At 34.9% G+C, this 27,952-nt stretch overlaps 1 protein-coding gene across 1 annotated transcript; it reads right to left on the bottom strand.

Moving 5' to 3' along the window:
• Positions 1 to 754: 754 nt before the first annotated feature.
• Positions 755 to 27,952, bottom strand: LOC123655614 (piwi-like protein Siwi). The gene is made up of 18 exons (XM_045591376.1): positions 27,864 to 27,952; positions 27,013 to 27,370; positions 26,272 to 26,424; positions 22,154 to 22,313; positions 21,686 to 21,797; positions 21,474 to 21,599; positions 21,251 to 21,352; positions 20,891 to 21,112; positions 17,672 to 17,932; positions 13,740 to 13,879; positions 13,032 to 13,177; positions 12,839 to 12,950; positions 12,046 to 12,175; positions 7,065 to 7,302; positions 6,532 to 6,608; positions 5,137 to 5,309; positions 2,750 to 2,849; positions 755 to 2,181 (listed from the first exon to the last, which is right to left on the bottom strand). Exons 2-18 carry the CDS (start codon positions 27,359 to 27,361, stop codon positions 2,017 to 2,019), a joined length of 2,766 nt encoding a protein of 921 aa, XP_045447332.1. The 5' UTR covers positions 27,362 to 27,370; positions 27,864 to 27,952; the 3' UTR covers positions 755 to 2,016.

Below are 27,952 nucleotides of genomic sequence, written 5' to 3'. Positions count from 1 at the left end.
GGTTCATAAACGACGAAGTTATCCCCGAAGATACATAAAAAATATATATAAGATCGAAATTAGAAACCTCCTCTTTTTTTGAAGTCGGTTAAGAAATATAGGATTTAAAATTACACAGGTTTACACAATATTATATTTGGAGTGTTAGTACACTGCACCAGCGCTCTTTAGGACGAGCCGCGTCTGGTCTTCACAGTGCTTATAGAAATCAAGAACATTATTAATTTAGTGTTTTTTTTTTAATGCTTAAGTATGTTTGTTCGTGCATCACGCAAAAAGTACTGAAATTATTTTTTTACGCAAGTTCCCAATTGAACTGTTTTTTTTTTTATGTTGTTGTATTTAATTTGATATTTATTCCACTACGTATGTTGTATTACTTGTCGGTCAAAATTGAAACCGTTTCTTTTCGTTTGCAATAAAACGCAATTATTTGCAAGGACGGAACAGAAAAAACTGTTTTCTTATTCGGTATTTACAAGTCTAAGTTGGCTTCTGTTTTGACAATTACATAAAACTCAAGTTGAAATCTTGCAGCGCATCGGACAGACACTTGTGGTTGCGGATAACTGAAAATAAGAAAATTTCGTAAAAAAGATTGATTTAAAATTTGGAAAAGTGATGATTCTTATTCGCGCACTGTCGAAGCTTTAACTTTATGTAAATCAGTTTTAGAGTTGACGTGTCCTGTACTGATCTCGTCGATTTGTGAGGTGTCTTGCTTTTTTTGAAAAAAATAAAAATCTACAAAAAATTAAGAAAATAATACTTTATTCAAAGTACAAAAGTAATCTCTAAATATAAGATATTTAAAAAACTATCAACAGTTAAAGATGTTTTTTTTTTAAACTTTACTTTAGGAAATAGCTGAAAGCAGTCATAAATACCCGTATTTGGGTTTATTCGCAGAAAGAATAATTAAAATATGTGGTTCTTAAATATTTAACACGAGTATAATAAGGTTAACATGAATTAATCAATTTGTTTTGACAAAAGTTAGCCCTTATCAGTAACTTAAATAAACATCTTAAATCTAAAACAAGATGACACATTCAAAAAAAAACTAAAACTAAGTAAAGTAGAATATGGAAACGACTAAAATACGAAGTCGGTCCTCCTTTCCTTTACTATAGAGATAATCATATAGAGCAAAAGATAACTGATAAAGATAGAGTATAACTTCTATGTTTATTGAACACAGAAATATTGATTTTTTATATACGTACAAGACGTAAATATTTTGTGTTCTCCAGAACAAATATGTCTGAATGTTTGGACATATATTCTGAGTTAAGGATTTGATCGAAGTAAAATTTTCAGATGATCACAACAGAGTGGCTAGTGCAAGTTTTATTTACAGAAACATGACAGAAACGCGTTTATACGTGAAGATTATTTTCATGGGAATTTAAACAGTGCAGCCTAGACGATAAAGAATATACGATACAATCGATACAGTCATCTAGCGGCAAACGCGACAACTAGGTTGAATTCCCGAACTTCTCATATAAAATGAAGTTAAAAATTACGCCCGTTATTGCGAGATGGATCAAACGAAACTCGCACTAGACATTCAGTTAACGTGTATTCTGACGAGAAACGAATTTCTAGAATCAGTAAACAATCGCCAAAAACATTTAATATATTAGCAGTCGTAAGAAGCTGCATAATATATAGACATCAAAAAGTTTTATTACAGGTTGTCATCATTTAGGTATATAAAATGTATCAAACATTGACTTTCAATTTAACACACAGGAACATCGAACATTATGGCCTTTTTTAGAGAGCAACATCACTATGCCTTATTTAAACATACATGTCATCTTACGAAGAAGATGACATTAAATGATTGATGTTGATTTTTTCTTAGTTGTTTAATTAGATCTATTTAAATACAATAAAGAAACTACATACGAAAAAAAGGACCATTCGGTCTCGTAAATAAAAAAAAGGCAACGTGAGGTGGGTTTGAAAGCTTACATAATAAAAAAAAAAAGAAAAAAAAAAAGAGATTTAAAGGAAGTAGAGGGTGTCGCTGAGCGTGTAATGCGGCGGGCCGTGCAGGCTGTTGGCGGCGAGGAAGGCCAGCTTGTGTGCGTACTGGCACACGGACGGCACGCGAACCTGCGTCGAGCAGTTGTAGTACATGTGTGTCAGCTTGTACGTCAGGCGCTGCAGCTGCAAGTATAAGTAAACAATAAGTAAACGCAAGGGACGACTATTCTGGTGTAATCGTACGTGTGAAGACGGCGCCCAAACACTGACGGTCGCGGGTTCGATTCTTGCTCGGAGTGGAATATTTGTGTTTATACAAATATTTATTTCCGGTTTGGTTGTTAGTCCTTGTGGGTCTCCCCACCGTGCCTCGGAGAGCACGTTAAGCTGTCGGTCCCGGTTGTTATCATGTACATCTGATAGCGGTCGTTAGTCATATTATGGAATATATCAGCCAATCCGCATTGGCGTAGCGTGATAGATTAAGCTTCGATGCTTTTCCTACATGGGGAAATAGGCCTATGCCCCTAAGTTGTGGGATATTACAGGCTGAAGTGTAATAAGTAAACGCTTCACACTCGACGGCCCCTACTAGGACTTGCTCCTCCTGTGTCGGAGGTCTGGAAACACAAACGTTCAAAGCGGAACGAATGCACGACTCTAACAATGCTGACGGGTCTCGTGTCGCGTTAACGGATAATGTATGGTTGTTAGTGGGACAAAGTGTTCTAAGAGTTACGTGTAAACTTACGCGGTCTGGCGGCAAGCATGCCGTATCTTCGATGACGTTGTACGACGTGGGAGCAATAGTTCCTTCCCGTACATTTTGAGACACCAAAAAGAAGTCATAACTGAAAAATCATAAATATTTTAGTTATCAACATTAACTTCTGCGCAATTAACATGAACTCGGACGCACTTCATTGTGTAAACCTTAACGTAATAAGATACAGAAATTAAGGATGCATCTGATACCGGTACCATAAAGATATCGGCGATAACGCGAGTTTTTCAATACATCAGAATCGGAGATATTAATTTTGCCGATCTATTTATATGCCGATACATAATGCATATTTAAGTTTCCAAATAAGTTCTGTCGCATATGAAAGACTATTCTCAACAACAGGTCTCGTCCAAAAAGACTTACGAAATCGGCTTTCACCGAATAATTTAAGAATATTGTGCTTTTCATAATTAAAATCTCAACTGTGAATAAATATTATATATAATTATTAATGACGAAAATTAATTCTGATCTTCAATTTTGTGAATAATTATCATTCTAAATAAATATTATTATAAGTACAAATAATTTTGTTTGTATGAAAACCACATCATATTTTATACCTTTAATCTTCAGTCCGTATAGGTATTGGCGATACTTTTCTAAAACTATCCGTATCGTATCGGCTGAAGTACGTACGTAACATTACTGTTTTTATAGGAAAAAATACATAGCCTATAAATTTAAAGCCATACAATCAATTCACATTAGATCAACTACAGAGCATGTATTTTAAAGATATCATCATCATCATTGGCCTTAGTCCGTCTATTGCAGACGATTTAGACAGTGTCAGACAAACACTGTGTCGCCTAGGACACACTTCAGGAAAACGTAGAGTTGCCTAAGCTCTGCGCCACCCTCTCGACCTCACTGGCTAGGCCTACAGGAACGACGAATCGATACGTGTGGAGCTAGTTCGGCTGCAAGAGTCTTTCGCATTTTAGAGATATGCCACGAATGCTTGACGGATACCCCATTCCGGGTTTCAAATGAAGTTTTCCTACTCCAGGACCCTGATGATTTTGAGCCAGGTTTATCCCTTGGTCGCCTTTTACGACCCCCACGGGAAGAAAGGGGTGATGCTATTTTGCTCGGCCGACACCACACGGCAAAATTTTTTATCTAAAGATATACGCTTTGTAAAAAGAGTTGCGATATGGGCTGCATACCATTGATAGAATTTTTAGTTGGTAAAAAAAAAGTTAGTAATTTCGTAAGAAGACTTGGTGGGAAACTGATACTCGTAATTCTAATGTGTTACTGCTATAATTGAATATTTTTTATACCATTAGAGCGGCGGTCGGCAACCTTTTGAGCCAGGAGAGCCAAAAAAATTACAATTTACAAAATTTCAAAGTTTTTAAAGAGTCACATAATTCGACTGTCCCTACGTATAATATCGAAATTCAAAAAAGGCACTTTACATTTTTACGCTGAATGATTTGTTAAGTATCGATAATGAGTATAAACTCATGAAAAATGTGATTTTATGTGTATTTTATAGCATTTCCTCTTTTTTCTTTGAAAATATACATAAAAAGTAGTTTTTTCATGCAATAAAAAAAAAAAAAAAAAAAATAGAAAATTTTCAGTTGCGATAATATACGTAGGGACAGTCGAATTGTTTGTTGCCAATAATAAATAGTACTTGTATAAATAGTTTTTTGGTAAAAAAAAAATTATAAAAAAAATATCTTTTTACTCATATTAATTAGATCACACACACACACACACACACACGTGTGTGTGTGTGTTTGAAATTATAAGATAATTACCTATTATATAAGTAAAAAAATTAAAACAAACATTTACTCACAGCTATAACTTGTACTTCAAAAAAACAATTGGGCAAACAAAATGGGAGCTTTGCATGATAATTTAAGTAGAAAATTTAAAACTGTACTAAACAATGTAACTTGTCCTGAAAATAATAAAAAAAAAACAACGTAAAACCATTCAAAGCCAACGCTCCTATTGAGTTTGTTTGCTAAAATGTATGTTACATTTTAGCTTTTTACTGTATGTTACATTTTAGCAAGCAAATCCAATCCTCGTCAATAAATTCAAATCAATTTTAATTTTTTTTTTTGATACAATCAACAATATTCCGTATGGAATTAATGAGCCGCAGGTTGCCGACCCCAGCACTAGGGTGTTAAATAAGCATATTGTACGTCTAATGTTAAGTTTGTTATGTTACTGTAGCCTATGGACGCCTGTAACACTTGGGAGCATTGCAAGCTTGTACATAAAAAAAAAAAATGGGAACAGTACTTGTTACTACTTTCTGTAATATTAACTAGATCACTTTGTTACTTGTAATAAGCTTAAAGTTACAAAGTACTGACCGTTCTGGCAACGTGATCACGTCGTCTATTACCGTTCCCGGCCTTGGGTTTTCGCCGGTGCGACCGCAGTCTACAAAAACTCTGGTGTTGATTCGCTTTGACACGATGATGAACGCCAATCTCGGTTGATTAGGCGCGTAGATCTCCGCAAGACTTTTTTTAATCTCGTCTACCTATAAAATATATTATCTAAATAATAGTCTGTGGTGTACACATATACATCATTACAGCCTATACAGTCCACTGCTGGACATAGGCCTCCACAAGTTAAAGCCAAAAATAACGTGAACTGATGTGTTTTGCCCATAGTCACCACGCTGGACAGGCGGGTTGGTGACCGCAGTACTGGCTTTGTCGCACCGAAGACGCTGCTGCCTGTCTTCGGCCTGTGTATTTTAAAGCCAGCAGTTGGATGGTTATCCGCCACCGGTCGGCTTTTTAAGTTCCAAGGTGGTAGCGGAACTGTGTTATCCCTTAGTCGCCTCTTACGACACCCCCACGGGAAGAGAGGGGGTGGCTATATTCTTTAGTACCGTAGCCACACAGTACACATATACATTTAACTTTAACTCAAGAACATGCAGAGTTAGTATGAACTATCTAAATATCCTCTTTACAAGCTCATAACCTAATTGGGGCCTCACAATCTTAAATAAGGTACTATTACTGGTTATTATACAAATTTTGTGGACACAAGCTGTGTGACTACAGCAATAAAGAATATAGTCACTGACGACAAACATTCACAGCTATATATCGGCACCTCCAAAGTACACTAAGTCAACATCATCACTTCAGCTTATCACAGTCTACTGTTGGACATAGCCCCCCCCCCAATCCGCGCCAAAAATGCCCTGAACTTATGTATTTTGCCCATAGTAACTACACTGGGCAGGCTGGTGACGGCAGAGCTGGCTATGTCAGTAAGAATATAGCCTCTCTCTCTTCCCGTGGGTGTCGTAAGAGGCGACTAAGGAATAACACAGTTCCACTACCATCTTGGAACTTATAAAGGCGGCCGATGGTGGGATAACCATCCAACTACTGGCTTCGAAATACACATGTCGAAGATGGGTAGCAGCGTCTTCGGTGCGACCAAGCCAGCCCTGCGGTCACCAACCTGCCTGCCCAGCGTAGTGAGTTTAGCGTGAGTTGAGTTTTTGGAGTGAACTTGTGGAGGTCGTTGTCCAACAGTGGACTGCGATGGGCTGAAGTGATGATGATGACACAAATTTTCGTTACAAAATTAATCAGCTTTAATTTTTATACGATATTTTTTTTATTATTATTGAATAATCATGGCATTCAGCCATTTTTTATTTAAACGAATGTCATGATTATTCAATAATAATAATTAACGTATCAAGGTCACACAGTATGAGTTAAATATCTTACCTCGTGACTTTTCACGTAAGGTATTTGGCCATCCCCTACGCCATCACGATAGAAAAAGATGCGCCCAGGTAAAGCACCTGGAACAATGACATAAAACTAAATAGAATACGAATGTCACAATTTTTTTTATTATATAGCAATCGATTTAAGTGTTCAAATTGTGATTTTTTTACAGAATATGCTAGAAAACTAGCAGAACTTTTTGACATTAAACAATCACTGCTAGACATTAATGCCGCGTCTAAACACCGGCGGTTTGAAGGTCAGTCGAACTCAGCTCGGGGTGGATATTTGTATTTATACAAATATTCTTTCCAGTTTAGAAGTCTGTCCTTGGGGGTCTCCCCACCGTACCTCAGAGAGTACATCAAGCTTTCGGTCCAAGATGTTATGGTATACATCATACAGCGATAGTTACTCATAGAAGGGAATATAATAATAGCCCCCAACTCGCTATGCGTGCGTGGAGGATTAAGCTCCGACCCTTCTCCTACGTGGACAGGCCCACGACTAGTGGAGGGCTGTCGGCTCACCGTTCCGTTCCTGGTAGCGGCGCACGGCGGTGGCCATGTTGAAGCCGATGTGCGCGCTAAGCTCTTCGCCCGACGTGTGCGCATTGACGCTGGAGTAGTACTGCGTCATCTGCTTGTTGAGCGTGGACACGAAGGCGCCGTAGCTGCGCTCCTTGTGGCGAGTGTCGTGGCACACGTCGTAGCCCGCCACCATGAAGTGCGGGATGGGCACGTCCAGCGACCACGGCGCGCCGCCCAGCTGCCACAAGAGACGCGCGTCAGTAGGTCGGCGGACGAGCGTACGGCTCGCCTAATGTCAAGCGATTATCGTATATTCGACCTTATTCCCCGATCCTCCCCGGGAGCTCTGGCTATCTTTAATCACCACGGGAACACGACACTGCGTGAGAGCAGTACTATTTTGCTAGGATCTTCTGTAAGTTCAAGGTATTTCCCAGTCGGACTACTCTAGATTTTGACTACGATATTTCCTACTGTACCTCATTTAACAGACTGGTGAATCAAACGTTACTTATTCTAATAGGCTTTTAGATTTAAAGTCCATTTTTTTGAAGTGTCCTAAATGGTAAACAAATATGGCGTACTTTCGACCACAGACAAACAGAGTAAAAGTGTAGTTTAGTAAAATGACACAAAGAGCAAATGAATGAACAATATTAATAAGCCGTGGATGAAAGTAAAATTCATTTTTTTTATAATATATCATTGAAATTTTTCAAAACCTGATAATATATTGAATATTTTTGTCAAGAATTAATAGATTAGGTACAGAGTTACGAAAAAAATAATAATAATCGGACATCTTTATATTTATATATTCATCTTATAAATGATAAATTTACAAATTTATAATGTAAAATGGTCAATACAAAAAGACGTCACAAATAAAATTTACAACATAATTGGGCGGCCTGCGTCTAGAAAAAAAGTCGACTCTATCAGTATTATTGTCACATTATTTGTAATTACTATGACTAAAAAAGCTTGCGCCGGCGGCGCACTCTCTAACATCTAAACAAAACGACTGATAACATTGTTTTTCACGAAGCTCTCATTGGCTAATCTTAAGTTTCATCCTAAGGTCCCACAAAAGTTTCCTGTGAACCACAGTAAACTTTAATGACAGTTTTATGTGCTACACTTTTATATTATACTAGCTGACCCAGCAAACGTTGTTTTGCGAGGAATATACAAAAATTAAATTAGCCGAATTGGTCGAGCCATTCTCGAGTTATGCGCTTAGCAACATTAGTTTTTATTTATATAGTTATGGCAGAGGCGGCTCGTCCTAAAGAGCGCTGGTGCAGTGCACTTCAACGAAAATTACATCTTAAATCTATATTTCTTTATAATACACACTATCGTTACACTAAATTATTTCTATTCTATTACGTAAATACAACATTCTGTTATCTATACATATAATAAAATGGTAAAACTGTACATTGAATATTTTTTTATCTACAATCGATACGGAAGCCAAAAATATAGTTTTTAGAATTTCTGTCTGTATGTATGTCCGGAATAAACTCAAAAAGTACTGCATGGATTTACTTCAAAGCCACAAATATTATTAAGAAGTCGGGTCAACATATAGGCTACATATTATCACGCTATCACCTACGGGGAACGAGCAGTGAACCTTTATTTCTTCAACGCATTCTGTAACAACGTGTAATCTAACGACGCATATTTGAATGTGAATAAATATTATGTGATTTCACTACACCAAAGCCGCAGGTCTGGCGCACACAAGCATAGGTTAACTTAAGCACACAAGAAAAGCTATTATGAGAGTGGGGGTTAGAGATGGTGTTGATGCTGCCATACAATTTTGAGAATGAGAAAGAAAATCGTAATCTTTGCTCTTAAGAGTGTATGCTACCTCAAATTGCTTATTTTCCACTCGGCAGGATGTCCATATCTTCCAAACTATTGAATATTTAACTTTGAAATTTATGTATGGTAAAGTTCAGGACATAAATTATCTTTCATATGTTTCGAAAACACGATTCCATAAAATTTTCTCAATACAAAAAAAATGCAAAGTTACCTCTATTTTTGAATTAAAACCTTAATATCTCAGTAAATATAGAAGTTATGGACTTGAGATTAAGCATGGTAATTGAAATAAGTATGAAGAACATTTTATATGTTGCGTTTTTAAAAAAATAACGATTGATAATGTTTGTGGGGAGAAAATACATATAATTCGCGCGATGAACATCCAAGCGCTCAAATTCTAATGTGTATTAATTAGTACGGGTGAAATCTGAATTCGAGCTGAGGTAGTGTAGCCCCTTAACCTAAAATAATTATTTGTAAATTGTATATTATTAAAAATCATCGACATTTTCTAAAATGCGACGATATTCTAAGGTATCGCTCATGTTACACTGCACTAATTTTCTCGCTATTCGCTTATGTCGTCACCACGGTATCGTCTATCCTTGACAACGGCGTGTAGTGAACGGATTAATGGTGACGCTCTAGGGATGCGCCAGATTTGAGATATCAGATTTATTATGGCGATTTGATTGATTTTAGTTGCTTTGATGTTTTATATAATTTAATAACTGAGGTAGGGCACAGCAGGAATTTCCTGCTCAAAATATGGAGCAGCCCGACTGGGGTAGTACCTCGACCTTACAGAAGATCACAGCTAAATAATACTGTTTTCAAGCAGTATTGTGTTCCTGTTGGTGAGTAAGGTGACCAGAGCTCCTGGGGGGATTGGGTCGGCAACGCGCTTGCGATGCTTCTGGTGTTGCAGGCGTCTATAAGCTACGGTAATCGCTTACCATCAGGTGAGCCGTACGCTTGTTTGCCGACCTAGTGACATAAAAAAAAAAAAAAATATTCATTTTATATTTATGTGTTAGGTGATGTTAGTTTTATGTTTTTTACCTTTTGTTTAATTCAAATATCAAATTATTCATAGAAAATATAACAAGTTCAAACCTGTTCTCAAGTTCAATATATCAAACTCAACTCAAAATTTTGAATAGCTTAAAAAACATCTACACCTCTTGCGTCACATTCCTAGCGGTCAACTATAGACGACTTCGGCGTTGTGGACATATCATTTATGTGGAATAAGAATGCATGTTTTAATTTAAACGTTTCTCAGTACGCGTAGCTCTAAAAGACTTGTTTATTATACTTAAACGTTGCTGGAATATTCTATTATGAGAAATGTTGAATTAAAATACTAGAAATATATTTTTTTAATAATTGTATTTAATATTTTTGTGGTCCGGGTTTTTTGTCACCTATAGACGTCGTTGGCGCACATGGTTCAAAAGTGCTTGTCAAGTATAGGTGACTTTGCTGTTTAAAAGGTCAATACAGTAAAAGGCAATACAATGAAATGCAAGTCTGAGAAAATCCAAAAAAGGTTAGAGAACCTCTTCTCCATAAAAATTGGATAGATTAGATGCTCTTGGTGGGAGAGTAAGGTCGGCAACGCGCTTGCGATGCCTCTGGTGTTATAGGAGGCTATAATAAGGTAATCGCATACCTTTATGCGAGCCGAAAGCTTGTTGGCCCACCTAGTAGTATATATATATATATAAAAAAAAACGTTTTTCATGTAAGGAATGGGCTCAAGAGGCATGCGCTAATATTCCAGTGTGTTCAGATATGTATATCTGTGAAAGATGTCACCTTTATTGTGTTTTAGGTGCATTCGGCCATATGTTATTATTCGGTCACTTTATAACTTTGTTCGGTACAAGATGCCACATTATAAATGAATCAAAAATTAACACCAATGATAAAGCTTTGGTTTTCTATTTGGATTTGTATTTTTTCGATGCTTTGTTGATTTATACAAATGTCTATGGTTGTTATGTAGCTTATAATGACGAATAAATGTGTACAAATTCCTTATTTTTTTTTTAATGCATCTTTCGTGTTCGGCGCTGTGGGATTTCCCTCTACAGGTAAAGATCATGGCCTATTTTTTCATTCAATTTGTTCATTCACTTATAATCATTCACCTCTAAAAATATAATGACCACGTCCCTATTTGCTTTATAAAAAAGATATTGAAATGACATATTAAAAAATATTAATTATCTATACTCTCGATATTCGTATTTTAACAGTTTATGTGTTAAAATGACAAATTAATATTTGCTTTTAGTGAAATAAATAGTAAATAGAGTTTTACAGTCCGTAAGCTGTGTTGTTGAAAGTGAAAAAATGAAAAATCGTGAATTCCGTTAATGACAGGGTTAGTTTACTAAATAGCACACACCTAAAAAAATTGACTATACATGGCCATTCACGGTATTATCCATACGGGTCCAGTCATGGTACTTTTTACGGGTATTTTACAAATTAAAATATTCATTTTTAATAAATTAATTATAATTACGACGCGGTGGTGCGACGGTCACAGCACTGGTTTGTAGCTGTTGCGGGTTCGATCCCCGCACATGACATACATTTTTATTGGCCATACAGATGTTTTTCGTGGTCTGGGTGTTTGTGCAGTCTTCCTCACAGTGCCTAAGAGAGCACGTTAAGCCGTCGGTCTCGGTTGTTATCATAAACACCTGATCGAGATCGTTACCCATAATAGGAATATATATATTATCCGTCAACCGACATTAGAGCAGCGTGGTGGATTAAGCTCTGATCCTTCTCCTACATGGGGAAAGAGGCCTATGCCAATGAAGTGTATTATAGTTTGAAGCTCCCGCCGGTTCGCAGTATACTTTTACTGCACAGATACCTACTCTTTAACCAGCGAGAAAAAATTGCGTTCCTGCCTCCTTTATAATTTGGTTTATTTAAATAGCTGTTTGAAGAATATATATACGTATATATACCTATATATACGTATAGGAAAGTAAAAAATACCTTATGCGATAACGTTATCTCTCTACGATTTTTACCTTTGTTTAACCTAACCAAAAAATTGATATGCGATCCATATTTTGAAATCTGTTAAAAATATAGTAACTATACATACCTTACAATTGATTTGAATGGCCACTTTAGTAGCTATAGACATAGCCGATTTACTTGTCATGTTTCGTGCGCAGATCACTTGGGTGGGTACAGCGCGATCTACTGTGCATTTCTTCTTTATGGCTTCATACCTAATTATTGAAGCCGTTTAAATTCATCATATCTTAATAAAAGTAAAATAATCTAATCAATATTATCGATTTATGTATATATTTGTGTTATACTGTATATATATATATAGATATATATATATATATATATAAATATATATATATGACGCCGCGTTGGCGCAATGGTTACAGCTATGGATTGTAGCTGTAGCGTCAGCGGTTGCGGGTTCGATCCCCGCACATGACAAACATTTGTATTGGCCATACAGGTGTTTGCCGTGGTCTGGGTGTTTGTGCAGTCCTTGTGGGTCTCCCCACCGTACCTCGGAGAGCACGTTAAGCCGTCGGTCCCGGTTGTTATCATGTACATCGTTACTCATAGTAGGGAATATATCCGCCAACCCGCATTGGAGCAGCGTGGTGGATTAAGCTCTGATCCTTCTCCTACATGGGAAAAGAGGCTGAAGCGATATATATATATATATATATATATATATACACACACACACATACATACATATACACGGTATAACAAACATGCACACAACAATGCATGCATGCAGCACAAGCCATGCGCTAATAAAAAAACTAGCTTAATTAAAGTTAATAGCTGTTTGTTTTCATGAAAATAAATAATTAGATAAAGGTAAAACAATATTAGTTTGTATTCATGTAAAAATTTACCTGTCTGTACTATTTCGAGCCAATACACATAAAAGCAATGCAGGATTTTTTCTTGCAACAACATTTTCACAGACATTGGCGTAGTCCATATGCCCATCTCGTTGAAGTGTCACTGTAAAAATTGATAAATTATGACAATTGATGAAACAAAACATGAAATGTTAGCTCTACTTTGAAAATGTAATGTTAATACCTATATCTGGTCTAGGCATTCTGAAACCCATTCCGTTACCAGTTTTCATAATCAACTCCACAAAGTTTTCTGCATCTTTTCTTTGTCGGTCAGGTGTTATTAGAACCCAAGAAGGTAGACTTGCAATCATATGCAGCTTTTTAGATCTAGAATAAAATTATTAAATTTTGTACTTTATTAATGATAATAATTAATACCGATGTATTCTTGTTATTTTTTTGCTTAGTTTTCATTTATCTATAGTTTATTAATATATAACTGAGGTGGCGTAAAATATGGAGTAGCTTGACTGGGAAAGTACCTCGACCTTACAGAAGATCACAGCTAAATAATACTGCTTTCAAGCAGTGTTGTTTCTGTTGGAGAGTAAGGTGTTCAAAGCTTGGGGGGGGGGGTGTCGTCTCCCGGGGATAGGGTCAACAACGCGCTAGCTATGCTTCTGCTATTGCAGACGTCTATAAGCTACGGTGGTTGCTTACTATCAGGTGAGTCGTACACTTGTTTGCCATCCTAGTTATATACAATTTAAAAAAAAAAAAAACATTAATAGTTTATGATATCTATAAATTAGCTGAATTGGTTGAGCCATTCTTGAGTTATGCGCTTAGCAATATTCATTTTTATTTATATAGATATGAGATAACGGAACAAATTTACAGGCATTATATGTATAGGATAAGAGTAATAATATGATATGATTGTTAATACCGCATATCCCTGGTCCAGCCATCATTAGTATTACCCGCCGAAATAGAGTGTGTATCTTGTACGATTATTTCGTTTGGAAGTTGACGACCTTTAAAACGCACTAAAGTATTTGACAGTTTCATATTCCATTTTGCTAGTTCCTGATAAATACAAAATAATTGTATAATAATTTCTAATTACATGAAGTAGTTACGTAAGTTACATGTTAATGCATTTTTTATAAGTACCTAAATATAGCAAATATGAATAATATAATAACATAACAAATATACCTTTTTTGTAAACCAAAACAGAAATAATATACATATCAGATAGATTTTAACAAAGTATCGTATGGTACAAAGGGCTACCTTATCACTGATATTTCTAGTATTTAATTTTCTATCATCATTTCAGCCTATTACAGTTCACTGCTAGACATAGTCCTCCACAAGTTCGCGCTAAAAATGGAGTAAACTCATTTGTTTTGCTTTTAGTCACCACGCTGGGCAGGCGGGTTGGTGACCATAGGATTGACTTTGTCGCACCGAAGACCCTGCTTGTCTTTGGCTTGTGTATCACAAAGCCAGCAGTTGGATGGTTATCCCGCCATCGTTTAGCAGCCTACGTTTTATAAACTAGCGGCCCGCTCTCGTTTCGCGTCAGGTAACTCAAGTTTTATCAATAACAATTTTATGATTTTTATAATATTCCTTTATTCCTATTGTGTAATTAATAATAATTTTAAGAACACATCATTAAAAGAAAAGAAAAAAAAACATAAAATGAAAGATGTACAAAGGCGGTTTTATCGCTGAAAGAGCCATCTCTTCCAGACAACCTTTGGGTATAGGACACAAAATAGTAACTGCAGTTAGGAAGTAAACAAATAATTGGTGTGCGAATTATAATATTTGAATAAAGTACATAGGTATAAATAATATATATAATAATAAATATACATAATACTTATATATATATAAAATACATACATATATAAATACATAATAAATTTATCTTATATCATTTGCTTCAGCCTGTAATATCCCACAACTGGGCATAGGCCTCTTTCCCCATGTAGGAGAAGGATCAGAGCTTAATCCACCACGCTGCTCCAATGCGGGTTGGCGGATATATTCCCTACTATGAGTAACGATTATTATCAGGTGTAAATGATAACAACCGGGACCGACGGCTTAACGTGCTCTCCGAGACACGGTGGGGTGGCTCACAAGGACTGTACAAACACCCAGACCACGGCAAACACCTGTATGGCCAATACAAATATTTGTCATGTGCGGGGATCGAACCCGCAACCGCCAGCGCAACATGTACAATCCATGGCTGTAACCGTTGCGCCAACGCGGCGTCATCTTATATCATACGAAGAGGATATAGGCGGTCATAACGCATTTAGTGACAAATAGCTTTAACAGAGAAGGATTCAGAGTAAAGTATGAGATGGAGTTTTAAGGATTAAATTGGTGTCAGAACGAAGGGAATGATCATGGTTGTCGCAAAGAAACTCAAAGCGTCCATTGAGGTAAGAAGGTGAATCAGGACGAAACAATACGCCATAAAGCAGTAAGAGGATATGAGTATTCCTGCGGAAGCGGATTGGGAGCCACTTGAGTTGATTGCGGAAATTGGAGACATGGTCATATTTGCGAAGACCAAATATTAACCATATACAAAGATTTTGGAGGCGGTCAAGTTTATTTAATTGCTCCTCCTTAAGAGAAAAGGGTACCGAAAAGACTTTTCAAAAATAGGTATTTGAATAAAATGTTTCTGTCTCGCTGCATGCCGCTACCGCGCCCCGCGCCATTTCCGCTCCGTTTTTTTCTGTGTGACTGTCGTGTTGTTAGTGTGCGTGCGCCAGCTATTCAGCTATTAATTGTTGACGATATTTTAGTATTCGCATCTTTCGTTTGTGATTGACTACGAGTACATATAGCGCATAGTGCTATTTTTCTGAATTTGGCTTATTTTATTGAATTTGTTTTGCATTTTATTGCTGTTACTCAGCTTACTATTATTGGATTTCGTAAACTCTTATTATTATGTTTTATTATTTTGACTTGGATAGTCTTTGTGACTTGATACATGACTTTATTTTTGTGGGTAATTATCGAAATACTTAGGTACTTTATTTATGAATTAGGTATGTAATTACATAGTTGAGGTGTGTAAGAATGGGTATTGAGATACATACTACATTATAGTGTATACATGTAGTATATAGTACAAGTGTAAGTATAGTATATATATGTAATGTAGTACATACATAGTATAAAACTTTTGTCTTAGTACCTATATAATTTGTAATGTCTCATGTTTGTCGAAGTTATTAAATACATAGGTATAGGTTATATGTATTAATTAACATATAATTGCGGCGATATAACAATGGTTAAAAATAATATTATAATTAAAAAAAAAAAAAAAAAACAAGAAATGCCGCTTGCGTGAGGAACACCTATTAGAAAGTCAACTGAGGCTGGAACAAGATAAAAATTCAATAATTAAACAAAGATAGCTAAATAAATCACAACAATTTCACACATTATGTACTGTACACTTACAAAAATCGTGAAGGCGGCTTTTTCAATTATTATTTTATGTTTTTTAGGCAAATTACGTAATCGATTCAATTTTTTTTAAAGAGTGGTTGATTAACATGACATAACAATACACTTTATTGTATATCAACAGAAAATAAGTAAATATTTTATGTATATATGTATGTTTGTGTGTATATATTATGTGTATGTATGAGGTATGTTTTTTTTTTGTATTTATTATGAAAAAGCATCATATTTACATGCATAATATTTTATTTACAAATTATACATATAATTGCGCTGCTGCACCTACTTTTTCAATGCATATTTTTAAAGGTTGTCTGGAAGAGATCGCTACTAAGCGATAAGACCGCCGAAGAGATAGTAATGTACAAACATTACTATCTCTATGTGTAAATAACTGTTTTATGTATTTTTTTTTTGAGTGGTGTGCCATATCTATTAAAGTTCATGTGTGCACCATATGTCGATCTGGCTCCACTTTTTAAAAAATATCGTCACGTTTATCCGTAACTGGGTGACCAGAACGAAATGCAATATTTGACATCATAATTTCTTGACTGAAAATGCTTATTCCAATTCTGTGCTACTCTTACTGACACTGCATTAAGTCCATAAACCTCACAAATATTTTTCGCGGCTTGGGTCGCCTTTTTCCCTTTTTAAAAAGTAAAATTTTAAAATGTAGCCAATTTCTTCGTTGAATTCATCTAACTTGGCGGAAAGACATGAAAAGTGGCAGGGAGCTGTTTCTTTTTTTATTTCATATTGAACCTACTCTGCTAATGTAACCTTGTCATGCCGATTTAAATAAAAAAAGGCATGGGCACTCAAGAGCCTATGGATGTTAAAATTTAAATAAAAAAAAAAAAAACCTTGTCATGCCTTTTCAGCAAGTTACAAATATTACAACCATAAAGATTTTATTGCGACTTTTATTAGAAAATACGAAGACTTTCCAACCTATTAAGATATAATATATTTATAAGATATATTTCCCCATATTGAGAATGAATATATAGAAGCCTAGAATTTATATTTGGTTCGTTGAGAAAAGACCCAGAAAATGAGAGATAACGAATGACACGAAAAAAAAACGGTATAAAGAATGAAAGTAAGAGTTATAATTTATAAAACTTCAATAATGTGTTAAGCAGTCTCCTATCCAAACTTGCGAGTCGGAGATTAGGTAAAAAAAAATGTAAGCATTAATATCTACATAGATTATAGTAACTGGGAGTATGAAAAATGTTGGAGTTTATGTTTACACCCTGAGCCACAAAAATTAAATGTGAAATATATGATTACAAAATAAAAAAAAGTTAAAGACACAGCAAGTCGCGAGTGAAAATTACTCAAAGTCCTCACCTCAACAACTTGCTTGTTCTGAGTGAGACGGCGGTTAAAGTGTAGGAGTCTTTGTATACGGGCGTCCGGTCCGATCTTAGTGTGGACAGCGAGCGTCTTCATGAGTTGGAAGTTTGAGCGCATTTCATCAGTGAGGCCAGTCTGACGACACAGTTCCGGAATGAGGTAAACTAGCTCGGGCATCCCGGCGCGGATGTCGCGGGCCTTGGAGCGATGTATTAACAGCGGCTGCTTCATGTCGGTAATCGTTAAGTTGTATTTCTAAAACGATAACATAATACTATTAATAGAGCTTGATAACTGAAGAAAGTAGAAATAATCTAGGAAACATGGTTTATATATGTCATTTTAACAAATAATATTAGTTATGCTTTTTTAGCTTTTTTTTCATTTTTTAGATTATAATAAAATAATTGTCTTTACTCGCGAAACAATATAAACAGACTTCAATAATATCGACAGTTAATATAATGTAGGAAGACGACAAAAATTGTCAAGTAAATACGATTATGAAAGATAACTCAAAAAAGTACTCATGAGATCTCGATCAATTCCACGCCCATTTAAATGAGACCACATGACAAGCACCAGGGATTTTTCGATAAAAAAAAGAACCATTAAAATCAGAATATTCTATTTTTTTGGAAATGTCTTATTTGATAAACAAATATGGCGTACCACAGACAATTCGAGTAATAGCTAGTAGTAATAGTGTAGTTTAGTGAACTTTTTATCACCTTAATATCTAAAGTGCATGCTGTAACTACCTTTAAGGGGAATTATACGAGGGTCATTTGAAAAGTTCTTAGCCTAACATACTTAATGAAACCACACGATTTTGAGTTTATTTTTATTTTTAACATACTCTCCTCCGAGCTCAAAACACTTTTTCCATCGACCCGGTAAGGCTTCGGTACCCGTTTAAAAAAAAAATCTTCGTCTAACTCCTCAAAATAAGCGTCCACGGCGGCTATGACATCATTTGTAAAAAAAATTTTACCACCTAAAAATTTTTTCAGCTTTGGGAACAGATAAAAGTCGGACGGTGCTAAATCCGGTGAATATGGGGGATGAGGTAACAATTCGAAGCCACGTTGATGGATTTCTGCCATGGATTGCACAGAGGTGTGAACGCGCGCATTGTCCTGATGAAACAAGACTTTTAACCTGGACGTTTTTCTTTGATTTCTTCTCTCAAACGACGCAACAGGTTGCAATAGTAATCAGAGTTTATTGTTTCACCGTTTTTTAAATAATCCACGAGAATTATACCCTTTGCATCCCAAAAAACGGATGCCATGACTTTGCCCGTCGATAAAACCACCTTTGCCTTTGGGGTGGGCGATCCTGCTCTTTTCCATTGTTTCGACTGTTCTTTTGTCTCGGGTGTATTGTGGTGAACCCAGGTTTCATCCATGGTTACAAATCTTTCAACAAATTCTATTGGGTCAGCTTCATATAACTCTAAACAGTCGCGAGAAGTTGTGAGTCGTTTGCGTTTTTGTTCCACTGAAAGCAGTCGCGGTACCCACCGCGCAGACATCTTAGAGAATCCAAGTTCAGTACTAATTATACGATGTGTTCGCTCAGATGAGATGCCTACAGTCTTAGCTATCTCCTCGACTGTCAATCTTCGATCAGATAAAATTAAATCACAGATTTTTTTCTTTGTTTTGCTCAGTGAAAGCAGCCGAAGGCCGGCCACTACGGGGCTCATCTTAAATGGTCTCACGACCACGTTTAAACTCTGCCACCCAGTTTTTAACAGTCGCATACGAAGGAGGGGTCTCACAAGTAGCAGACATGTCTTCATGTATAGCTTTTGGAGTTAAACCTTTCAAATCCACGTATTTTATCACTGCACGATGTTCAATTTTATCCATTTTCAAAAATAGCTCTGACTTGACTTACGGTATCACGTGTAAACGAACAATGAGTTACTGTAAATAAACTAAACTGTGCATACTTATTTAATGAAACAACTTTTTTCGGATTTTATCGCGGTTTATTATTATCTTTTGATTCCCGACGTTTCGGATACTTTACAGCAACCATGGTCACGGAGGGACTGTTTATTGTAAAGGTTTTATTTTATATTATGAATATTTCTGAATATCAGTTTCACTTAGAACATTTTTAACGCTATCCCATATCCATATCCATTTTTTGGAGATTTTACGATGAGACTTAAGATTACCCAATAAGAGCTTCGCGGAGAACAATGTTATTGGTCCTTTTCTTTAGATGTTAGAGAGAGTGCGTCGCCGGCGCAGGGTTTTTTATTCATAGTAAATACAAATAATGTGACAATAATATTAACAGGGTCGACTTTTTTATTCTATGCACAGGCCGCAATAGCCATATTGTGTTGTAACTTTTATTTGTGACGTTTTTTTTTACCGATCATTTTACATGACGAAATATAAAATATGCGGTGTCGTGGTAAACCAGATAGGAACGAAGTTCCTTCGGATAGTATAGAAGCAACACAATTTGAAAAAAAAAAAATTTGTATTTTATATATATTTTCTAGAAAATAACAAATATCGTAAACAAAAATAAATCAAACAAAATAATAATAATTCAAACTATTAAGTGAAAAAAAAAAAAAAAACATATGTCTTTATTTATTTTTGTCGACATCGATATTTTAGTTTTACAAATGTCATATTATAGTCGTGTGACTGATATTACGTCACTTCCGTTATATATTTTCTTACGGTTTTAGTATCACATTTTTTTAAGTTCGGTCGCCCGGCCAAATGTCATGCCTGCCTTAAGGAACTTCGTTCCAATATAAATTTGTTGTCTTTTATAAGGATACTCGATTTACATTTTTTTTTTTTTCGTAATTCTGTATCTCTACTAATTCTTAGCAAAAAATATTCAATATATTATCAGGTTTTGCAATAATTTTAGCAATACGTTATCATTAAATATTTGAACACAAAATGAATTTTACTTTCATCTATAGGTTAATAATATTGTTCATTTATATCATTCATTTTATATAAGACACTTTCAAAAAAATAGAATGAATATATATATATATACCTCCTATTTTATAACTATGTAACCTCCTATTGTTTTAAGTCTGTTTAAAAATACTGAATTTGTTATAACTTATTAGTAATATTTAATAACTAAATTAGGTGAATAAAGATTAAAATTAAATTATATAATATTTAACAAAAGGTCACAAACTTTAGTTATTCTTACCTTTTTATAATAATCAACGTACGAGATATTTTCGTCTTTCATACGGAATGTGGACTCTGGTGTTTCTTCCCATGTAACATCATCAACACTGTATGTCTTTTTATTATAGTCCGTCATAACAATTTGACCTATAATATCGTCATTGAATATTTTTTTATAATTATTACCTTTCGTTGCTATATATTCTTTAACCATGAGATGCACTGTATCCAAACGTATAACCTAAAAATGCCAAAATTAAATAATAATACAAATACAAAACAAAAATATACAATTATATAACTATAACAAAATTAACAATTAGGTATAATTATATGCTATGGAATGCTTTATAATTAAAAATATTTGGATGCTTCTTACTTTGTGCGTGATTTCAGTGACCATTAGAAGCCGATCCTCATATTGATTAATAGTAGTTTTGTATCCTGGCCATATTTGCAGTTTATATTCAGGAATATCTACCTGAAATTTGAAACAAACATCATAGTACCGTGTATTGTTAAACAGTGCTTACTACGAGTAATTATAAATACAGGTTGAAGATAAATAATAACTTAGTAACTATTCAAAATATATAACTGACCTTAGCGGAAGGATCAAAGAAATCTCTATTCATAAGTTGCAGTTGCATCAGGTTGAAGCATGATCTTATGATAATGTTAAATATCTGGATGTAATGGTAATCACCTGGGCTAACTTGGCAGGTTAGCTGTAAAATATTAAAAAAAAAATTAGTCTATCAATGATAAAAGAAAAAAATATATATTAAAATTTATTTTTTATAAGAATAATTACCTTTATTAAAATTCGCATACGGGCATTATCCGTTTTGCGATCCGAGTATAATTCCATCGGTTCTGGGTGCAATCGTTGGACAGTATAAAGGACAGAACCGTCAAATATATATCTGAAATATTTTTTTGTTACTTTTTGGATTGCTAAATAATATTTAAGTTTTATTAGTCTTGACTTAATTTTTATGGAATTTTGTGTGCATATCGGGTAGGTCTGAGAATCGGCCAACATCTGTATCATCTTTTTATACCCCTAAGTTATAAGGGGGGGGGGGGGTAAGGGATTAAGTACATATGGCAACACAACGTTGGCAGGGTCAGCTAGTAATTCTATATATTATTGAACTACCCTATAGTACTGATTGATTTTAGTACCTTATAGTACATGTTGATTTTGCTTTTATTGATGGTAATTCATTATGTTTCCTAATACATAAAGTTATTAAGTAGTAAGTATTAATAAATTTACCCTCCAAGTGTTTTAGCATGTATGCGTAGTAATGCTTTACGAACTCCAGTACTATCCTCATCTGGAGAGAAATCAACATGATATTGATAAAGAGACCAATTTGGTGTAGTCTCAACCGTAAAATAGTTTGCAGTTAAATCCAATGGTGTTCCAGAATTTCCTAAAAAAATATAATTATAAGAAATTTCATCTTCACACATCAAAGGGGTCATTCAAGTATTACATAAACAGCGAGAAGGTCTTTGTTTTGCTTATTTTTGATGACATGGGGCCGGAGGGTTTAGATGGTGGTTACGTCAGCAATATTTATTTTATTTTTTCTGAATAGATTAAAAATATATATACCAATATTTACTAAGTATAGGAGAAAGATGGTTAAAAATTAGTGAAATTCTACTTACGTGATACTTGAATGAACCCAAATATTAAAAAAAAAACATGTTTCGTTTATTTTGTGTAAAACATTCTTTCAGATTTTATAACTTTATACTACTCCCTTATTTTCCTCAACCAAAGTTTATAAACTGTTGAGTAAGACTAAGAGAAAAAATAATTGTTTGCTCACAACCAAAACAAAACCGACTTCAATAACATCGACAAATAATATAACGTAGAGACAAAAATATGTATGCTGTGTTGTTTACGGCATTAAGAATATAGCCACCCTCTCTCTTCCCGTGGGTATCGTAAGAGGCGACTAAGGTATAACACAGTTCCACTACCACCTTGGAACTTATAAAACCGACCGATGGCAGGATAATCATCCAACTGCTGGCTTTGAAATACACAGGTCGAAGCCCGTCTTACTAAGCAGCGTCTTCAGTGCGACAAAACCAACCACCCCGCCTGCCCAGCGTGGTGACTATGGGCAAAACACACGAGTTCATGCCATTTTTGGCGCCAACTTGTGGAGACCTATGTCCAGCAGTGTACTGTATTAGGGCGAAATGAAATGATGAGACGAAAAAATAGTTAGGTAAATACGCATTATTATAGATAACTCAAAAAGTACTCATCGATCTCGATCGAATTCGATCAAAATGGTATGACCACAAGACAAGTACCAGCTTCAATTAAAAAAGAATCATCAAAGTGGGTAAACGTTATTAGGATTAAATTAACTAACACACATAAAAAATTACAGTCGAATTTAGAACTTAATTCTTCCTTTTCAAGTTGGTTAAAAAGTAGCATTACGTTTTTCGCTTCTCAGTGTTTGAAGATTTTAGATTAGGCATTTATTTTTATTATTAAAGTTTTTTACAGGATGAGTGGTACGTCCTCCGTCCCGCTGGACCGACAATCTAGAAGATTGCTGGTGTAGGCTGGAAAATGAGGATGGGAATGAGAATAACGGAAAACCGGGATGTCTGGCGCGAACTTAGGGAGGCCTATGTCTAGCGGTGGACTGTGATAGGCTGAACTGTCTGACTGACTGACAGAGTGTATAATCTAGGTTTACTTTTGCGTTAGTTATCGCTAAAATATAATATCTTATGGGAAGAGTAATCATAGGCATCTTTATGTGCAAAATCTTTAGCTCAAAAAGTTATTAGCACGCGCACCGTTGTTTTAAGAGCTTTTTAACCGACTTCCCAAAAAGGAGGAGGTTCTCAATTCGACTGTATTTTTTTTTTTTTTTTATTTATGTTACATCAGAACTTTTGACTGGGTGGAGCGATTTCGACAAATTTTCTTTTAATCGAAAGGTGGTGTGTGCCAAATGGTCCCATTTAAATTTATTTGAGATCTAACAACTACTTTTCGAGCTATATCTAATAATGCGTTTTTACTTGACGCTTTTTTCGTCGACCTACGTTGTATTATACCGCATAACTTTTTACTGGGTGTACCGATTTTGATAATTCTTTTTTTGTTGGAAAGAAGATATCCTTAGTTTAGTACCATGATAAGGAAACCAGGATCTGATAATGGGATCCCAGAGAAATCGAGGGAACTTCTTGAAAATCCGCAATAACTTTTTACTGGGTGTACCGATTTTAATAATTTTTAATTTAATCGAAAGCTGATGTTTGTCATGTGGTCACATATAAATTTAATTGAGATCTAATAACTACTTTTTGAGTAATCTTTGATAACGCGCAGTTACTTGAGTATTTTTTCGTCGATCTACGTTGTATTACTCGTCGATGTAATTGAAGTCGGTTTTTTTTTCGTTTGCGAGCAAACACAATTATTCAGAACCTCATCAGAAACCAAAATTATTTTTTTGTGTATTGAAATATGCCAAAATTTCAAGTCTTTACTGGCCACTTATAAAATTTGGAAATCGAAAAATGAAACAAGAAACATCAAACGTGTAATAACAGGAAGGTGAAAAGTGTATTTTAGAGTCTTATCAGTAAACATTAAAATAATAATTTAAACGTTTAAACTAAGGAATCGTATTTTAAAGTGCAAGTTACATGAGTAAAAAAAGTTTTAAGACTACAAAACTAGTAGGATATTTTATGTATTTCTTGTTTATCCTAAAATAATTCTTGCTATTTACTTAAATATATTTTATATTTATTTTATAATACTATAAAACAAAAAACAGGTTGGTATGCAGATTAAAAAAAAACACGTCCTAAAGTTCTTGGACTTTGACTCATAAGCAGTAAAATCTATTGCAAGTAATTCAATACTTAATTCTAAAAAAGCTGAGTATGTATCATAGAAAAGATGTAAACATAAGCAGCTTTAGATAAATATATGAAATGTAATACAAAGTTTGTGACATACTAGCTCGAAGCTTAATAGTTTTAAATTAAAAACAAAATCATAATTAACACAACGGTTTACAGTTTCAAAACAGGTAGGTATGCAGATTAAAAAAAACATGTCTTACAAGTTCTTGGACTTTGGCTCATAAGCAGTTAAATCTATTGCAAGTAATTCAATACTTAATTCTAAAAAAGCTGAGTAAGTATCATAGAAAAGATGTAAACATAAGCAGCTTTAGATAAATATATGAAATGTAATACAAAGTTTGTGACATACTAGCTCGAAGCTTAGTAGTTTTAAATTAAAAACAAAATCATAATTAACACAACGGTTTACATTAATTTTACTGTATCATTAGTATGTCTACATTATATGGGAAGGTAGGTATGATGAAATAACCAAACTCCACGAATGCTGATTCTTAATTCTTTTGAACACTAAAGGAATTACGTAAAATTCATGCAACAAATGAAAGAAAATAGTTGTTTTAAATGTAACTATGTCAGGAAACAACTGTACAGCTCACCTAATGGTAAGCAATTACTTTAGCTTATAGACTGCAACACCAGAGGCATTGCAAACACGTTGCAGACCCTATCCCGAATACCCCCAGGAGCTCTGGTCAGCTTACTCACCAACAGAAACACAACACTACTTAAAAACAGCATTATTTAGCTGTGATCTTCTAAGGTCGAGGTACTACTCCAGTCGGCCTGGTCCATATTTTGAGCAGGAATTTTTCTGCTGTGCCCTACCAGGTTTACTTACAAATATTGTTAACGATCGGCATTTCAACTTTAATATTTACGAAATATACAGGTTTTTGACTCCTGAGTACGTTCCTTCAAACGAGGGGTTTTGTAGGTGTTTTAGATAATGGTTCTGTGTTAGCACAGAACTAAAATTAATAAAAACAGCACAGCCAGGGACAGGTTAATAGAGAAAATTAAAGGTGAATAACTAATTCAAATTCTAACTGAGAAGAGAATGTTTTTCATACTAATTATTTATAAATGATTGAAGACATTTTATAAATATGTAGTATGAAAAACAGATTGTACGCTTATTGGTATTACGTTACAGTTGGTAGAAAAGGAAAAAGGTTTTTGGACTAAATATTACTATTATGATTCAAATATGTTTTTTAACTGGTGCAAAAGCGAACTAATTATAATTGTGACGATTCTATTCCAAAATCATTTTTATAATTTGACAGAATAGTTTTTATAATTACCGTAAGAATATGTTTTAAGTAATATAACATTTTTTTTTATTAATTCTGTATTTATCAATCCATTTCGAAAAAAAATGTAAGGTACTCTCAGTTTTATGCCTAACTGTACATATGCATCATTATGTCGAGACCGGGGAAAAGAAGGTTTGATTTTTACCTTTCTTTGATGTTATTGTTTCAGGACGAGTGCGCAAGATTTGTACTTGCTCTGGCAAGATACGTCCACCTCCTCTGCGAGATCCACGACCAACAACTGGTGCACCAGCATCTCCACCACCACCACCACCACTAGTAGACGGCTGCGCTTGAGCTGTGACAAAGAATACCAATTAAAAAAAACTATGGCAGTGGAAGTCAGAAAGCTAAATATGGATTTACTCAAAACGTCGTGGGGACCTACTGGGTTGTGAAGATTAGATGCTAAAAATTTAAAAAGGTTATATGATAATGATGCTTTCTCTATCTTTTCAGTGGTGGGGACAGCATGTCTTGGGCACCCCTACATAACCTTACGCACAAAAAATTCGTATTTATTCTATGAATATAAGAGTCAACTAGGTCAAGCCTGTATCTCAGATGCTAGTCTCTTCTGATATATTGATACAATTTTAAAAGTACTATTCCAAAACCACAAACTTCGGAACATATATTTCAATAGTTTCTTACATACATTATTACTGTTATTATCTTGACGCATAAATAAATAAACACCTCATACTAATAAATTAAAGTACATAATAGTTCCCATTAGAATTGTCTCCTGTGTCTGGAAACACACAATTTAGAGATTTAAATCTCCTGAACACAGTAAACAACTGTAATGCCTATTTAAGCTACAAGTTGTGATCGACCCTGCAATAATAGTAGGTAAATTATAGATAAAAATACTTGTAATTACCTAGAGCCATGGCTTGCATTCTCTGCTGAATATCAACATCTCCAGGATGATCATGTGTCGAAGGAGTACTGCGATGGGACGCTCTGCCTACAGATTGTGTAGGCATACCAGCCCTAATGGGAGGTGCAACTGAAGGTGGGCCCCAAGCTGATGGGGGTTGCGGTCGAGGTCCCGGTTGAGGCGCCCGAGGAGGCCCTTGCTGCTGAGGCCCTGGCTGCTGAGGCCCTGGCTGCTGAGGCCCCTGCTGTTGAGGATGACCTTGCTGCCCTGGACGCCTCGGCTGCTGTCCACTACCATCTCCGCCTCTCCCCGCACGACCTCTAGCTCTCCCTCGTCCACGGTCAGACATATCTGATACCTGTATAAGTATATAAGACCAATATATTACAAATGTTTCCAAAATTAATTAAAATAAAGCTTGCCTGAATAGTTGGTCTATTGTGTTCTGAAAAAAATGTTTAAGTTGTATAAAATTTATGCAAGACAAACAAAAAAAAAAAAAAAATGGCGGTCAACATGTTGTTTCAATGTTTTGAACAGAGGGTACTTTATTTATACGTAAACGTATATAGAATACACAATTTTATTATTTTACATTGAAAAATAGTGTATCATAACATTGAGTTACTATTACTTACGCTAGTAATAATAGTTCAGTGTATCATAACAATAGTATCTAAGAAAAGGTAACAACGCGAAATGATTAATAATATACCACGCTATGATTAAAATTAATTGATGTTTAACAATAAAAAAACTATTTTTATTACTTTAATTAATATCTTTGTTAAGTCCAAACAATTGATAAATTAGTGTGATTTAGGTTTAATTATAAAATCAGTATTTTTTACCTGTTGCTAATACTAAGAAATAACACCACAGGAATCCAGTACCTAATAAAACGCTTCGCAGGCCAGCAGCAACAAGGAAATACAAACCA

The sequence above is a fragment of the Melitaea cinxia genome, chromosome 8 (genome assembly GCF_905220565.1).
Source record: "Melitaea cinxia chromosome 8, ilMelCinx1.1, whole genome shotgun sequence".
In the NCBI taxonomy this organism is placed as follows: Eukaryota; Metazoa; Arthropoda; class Insecta; order Lepidoptera; family Nymphalidae; genus Melitaea; species Melitaea cinxia.
The sequence above is the reverse complement of the archived record's forward strand: the minus strand, read 5'-3'. Positions and strand labels throughout refer to the sequence as shown.

Excerpts from the sequence above, each read along its gene's own strand:
- LOC123655614 (XM_045591376.1), bottom strand. The coding sequence starts at position 27,361 with ATGTCTGACCGTGGACGAGGGAGAGCTAGAGGTCGTGCGGGGAGAGGC. Across the intron at positions 21,353-21,473 it reads TCTTTGATCCTTCCGCTAAG|GTAGATATTCCTGAATATAA; the intron begins GTCAGTTATATA and ends TTCAAATTTCAG. Across the intron at positions 12,951-13,031 it reads AATGCCTAGACCAGATATAG|TGACACTTCAACGAGATGGG; the intron begins GTATTAACATTA and ends CAATTTTTACAG.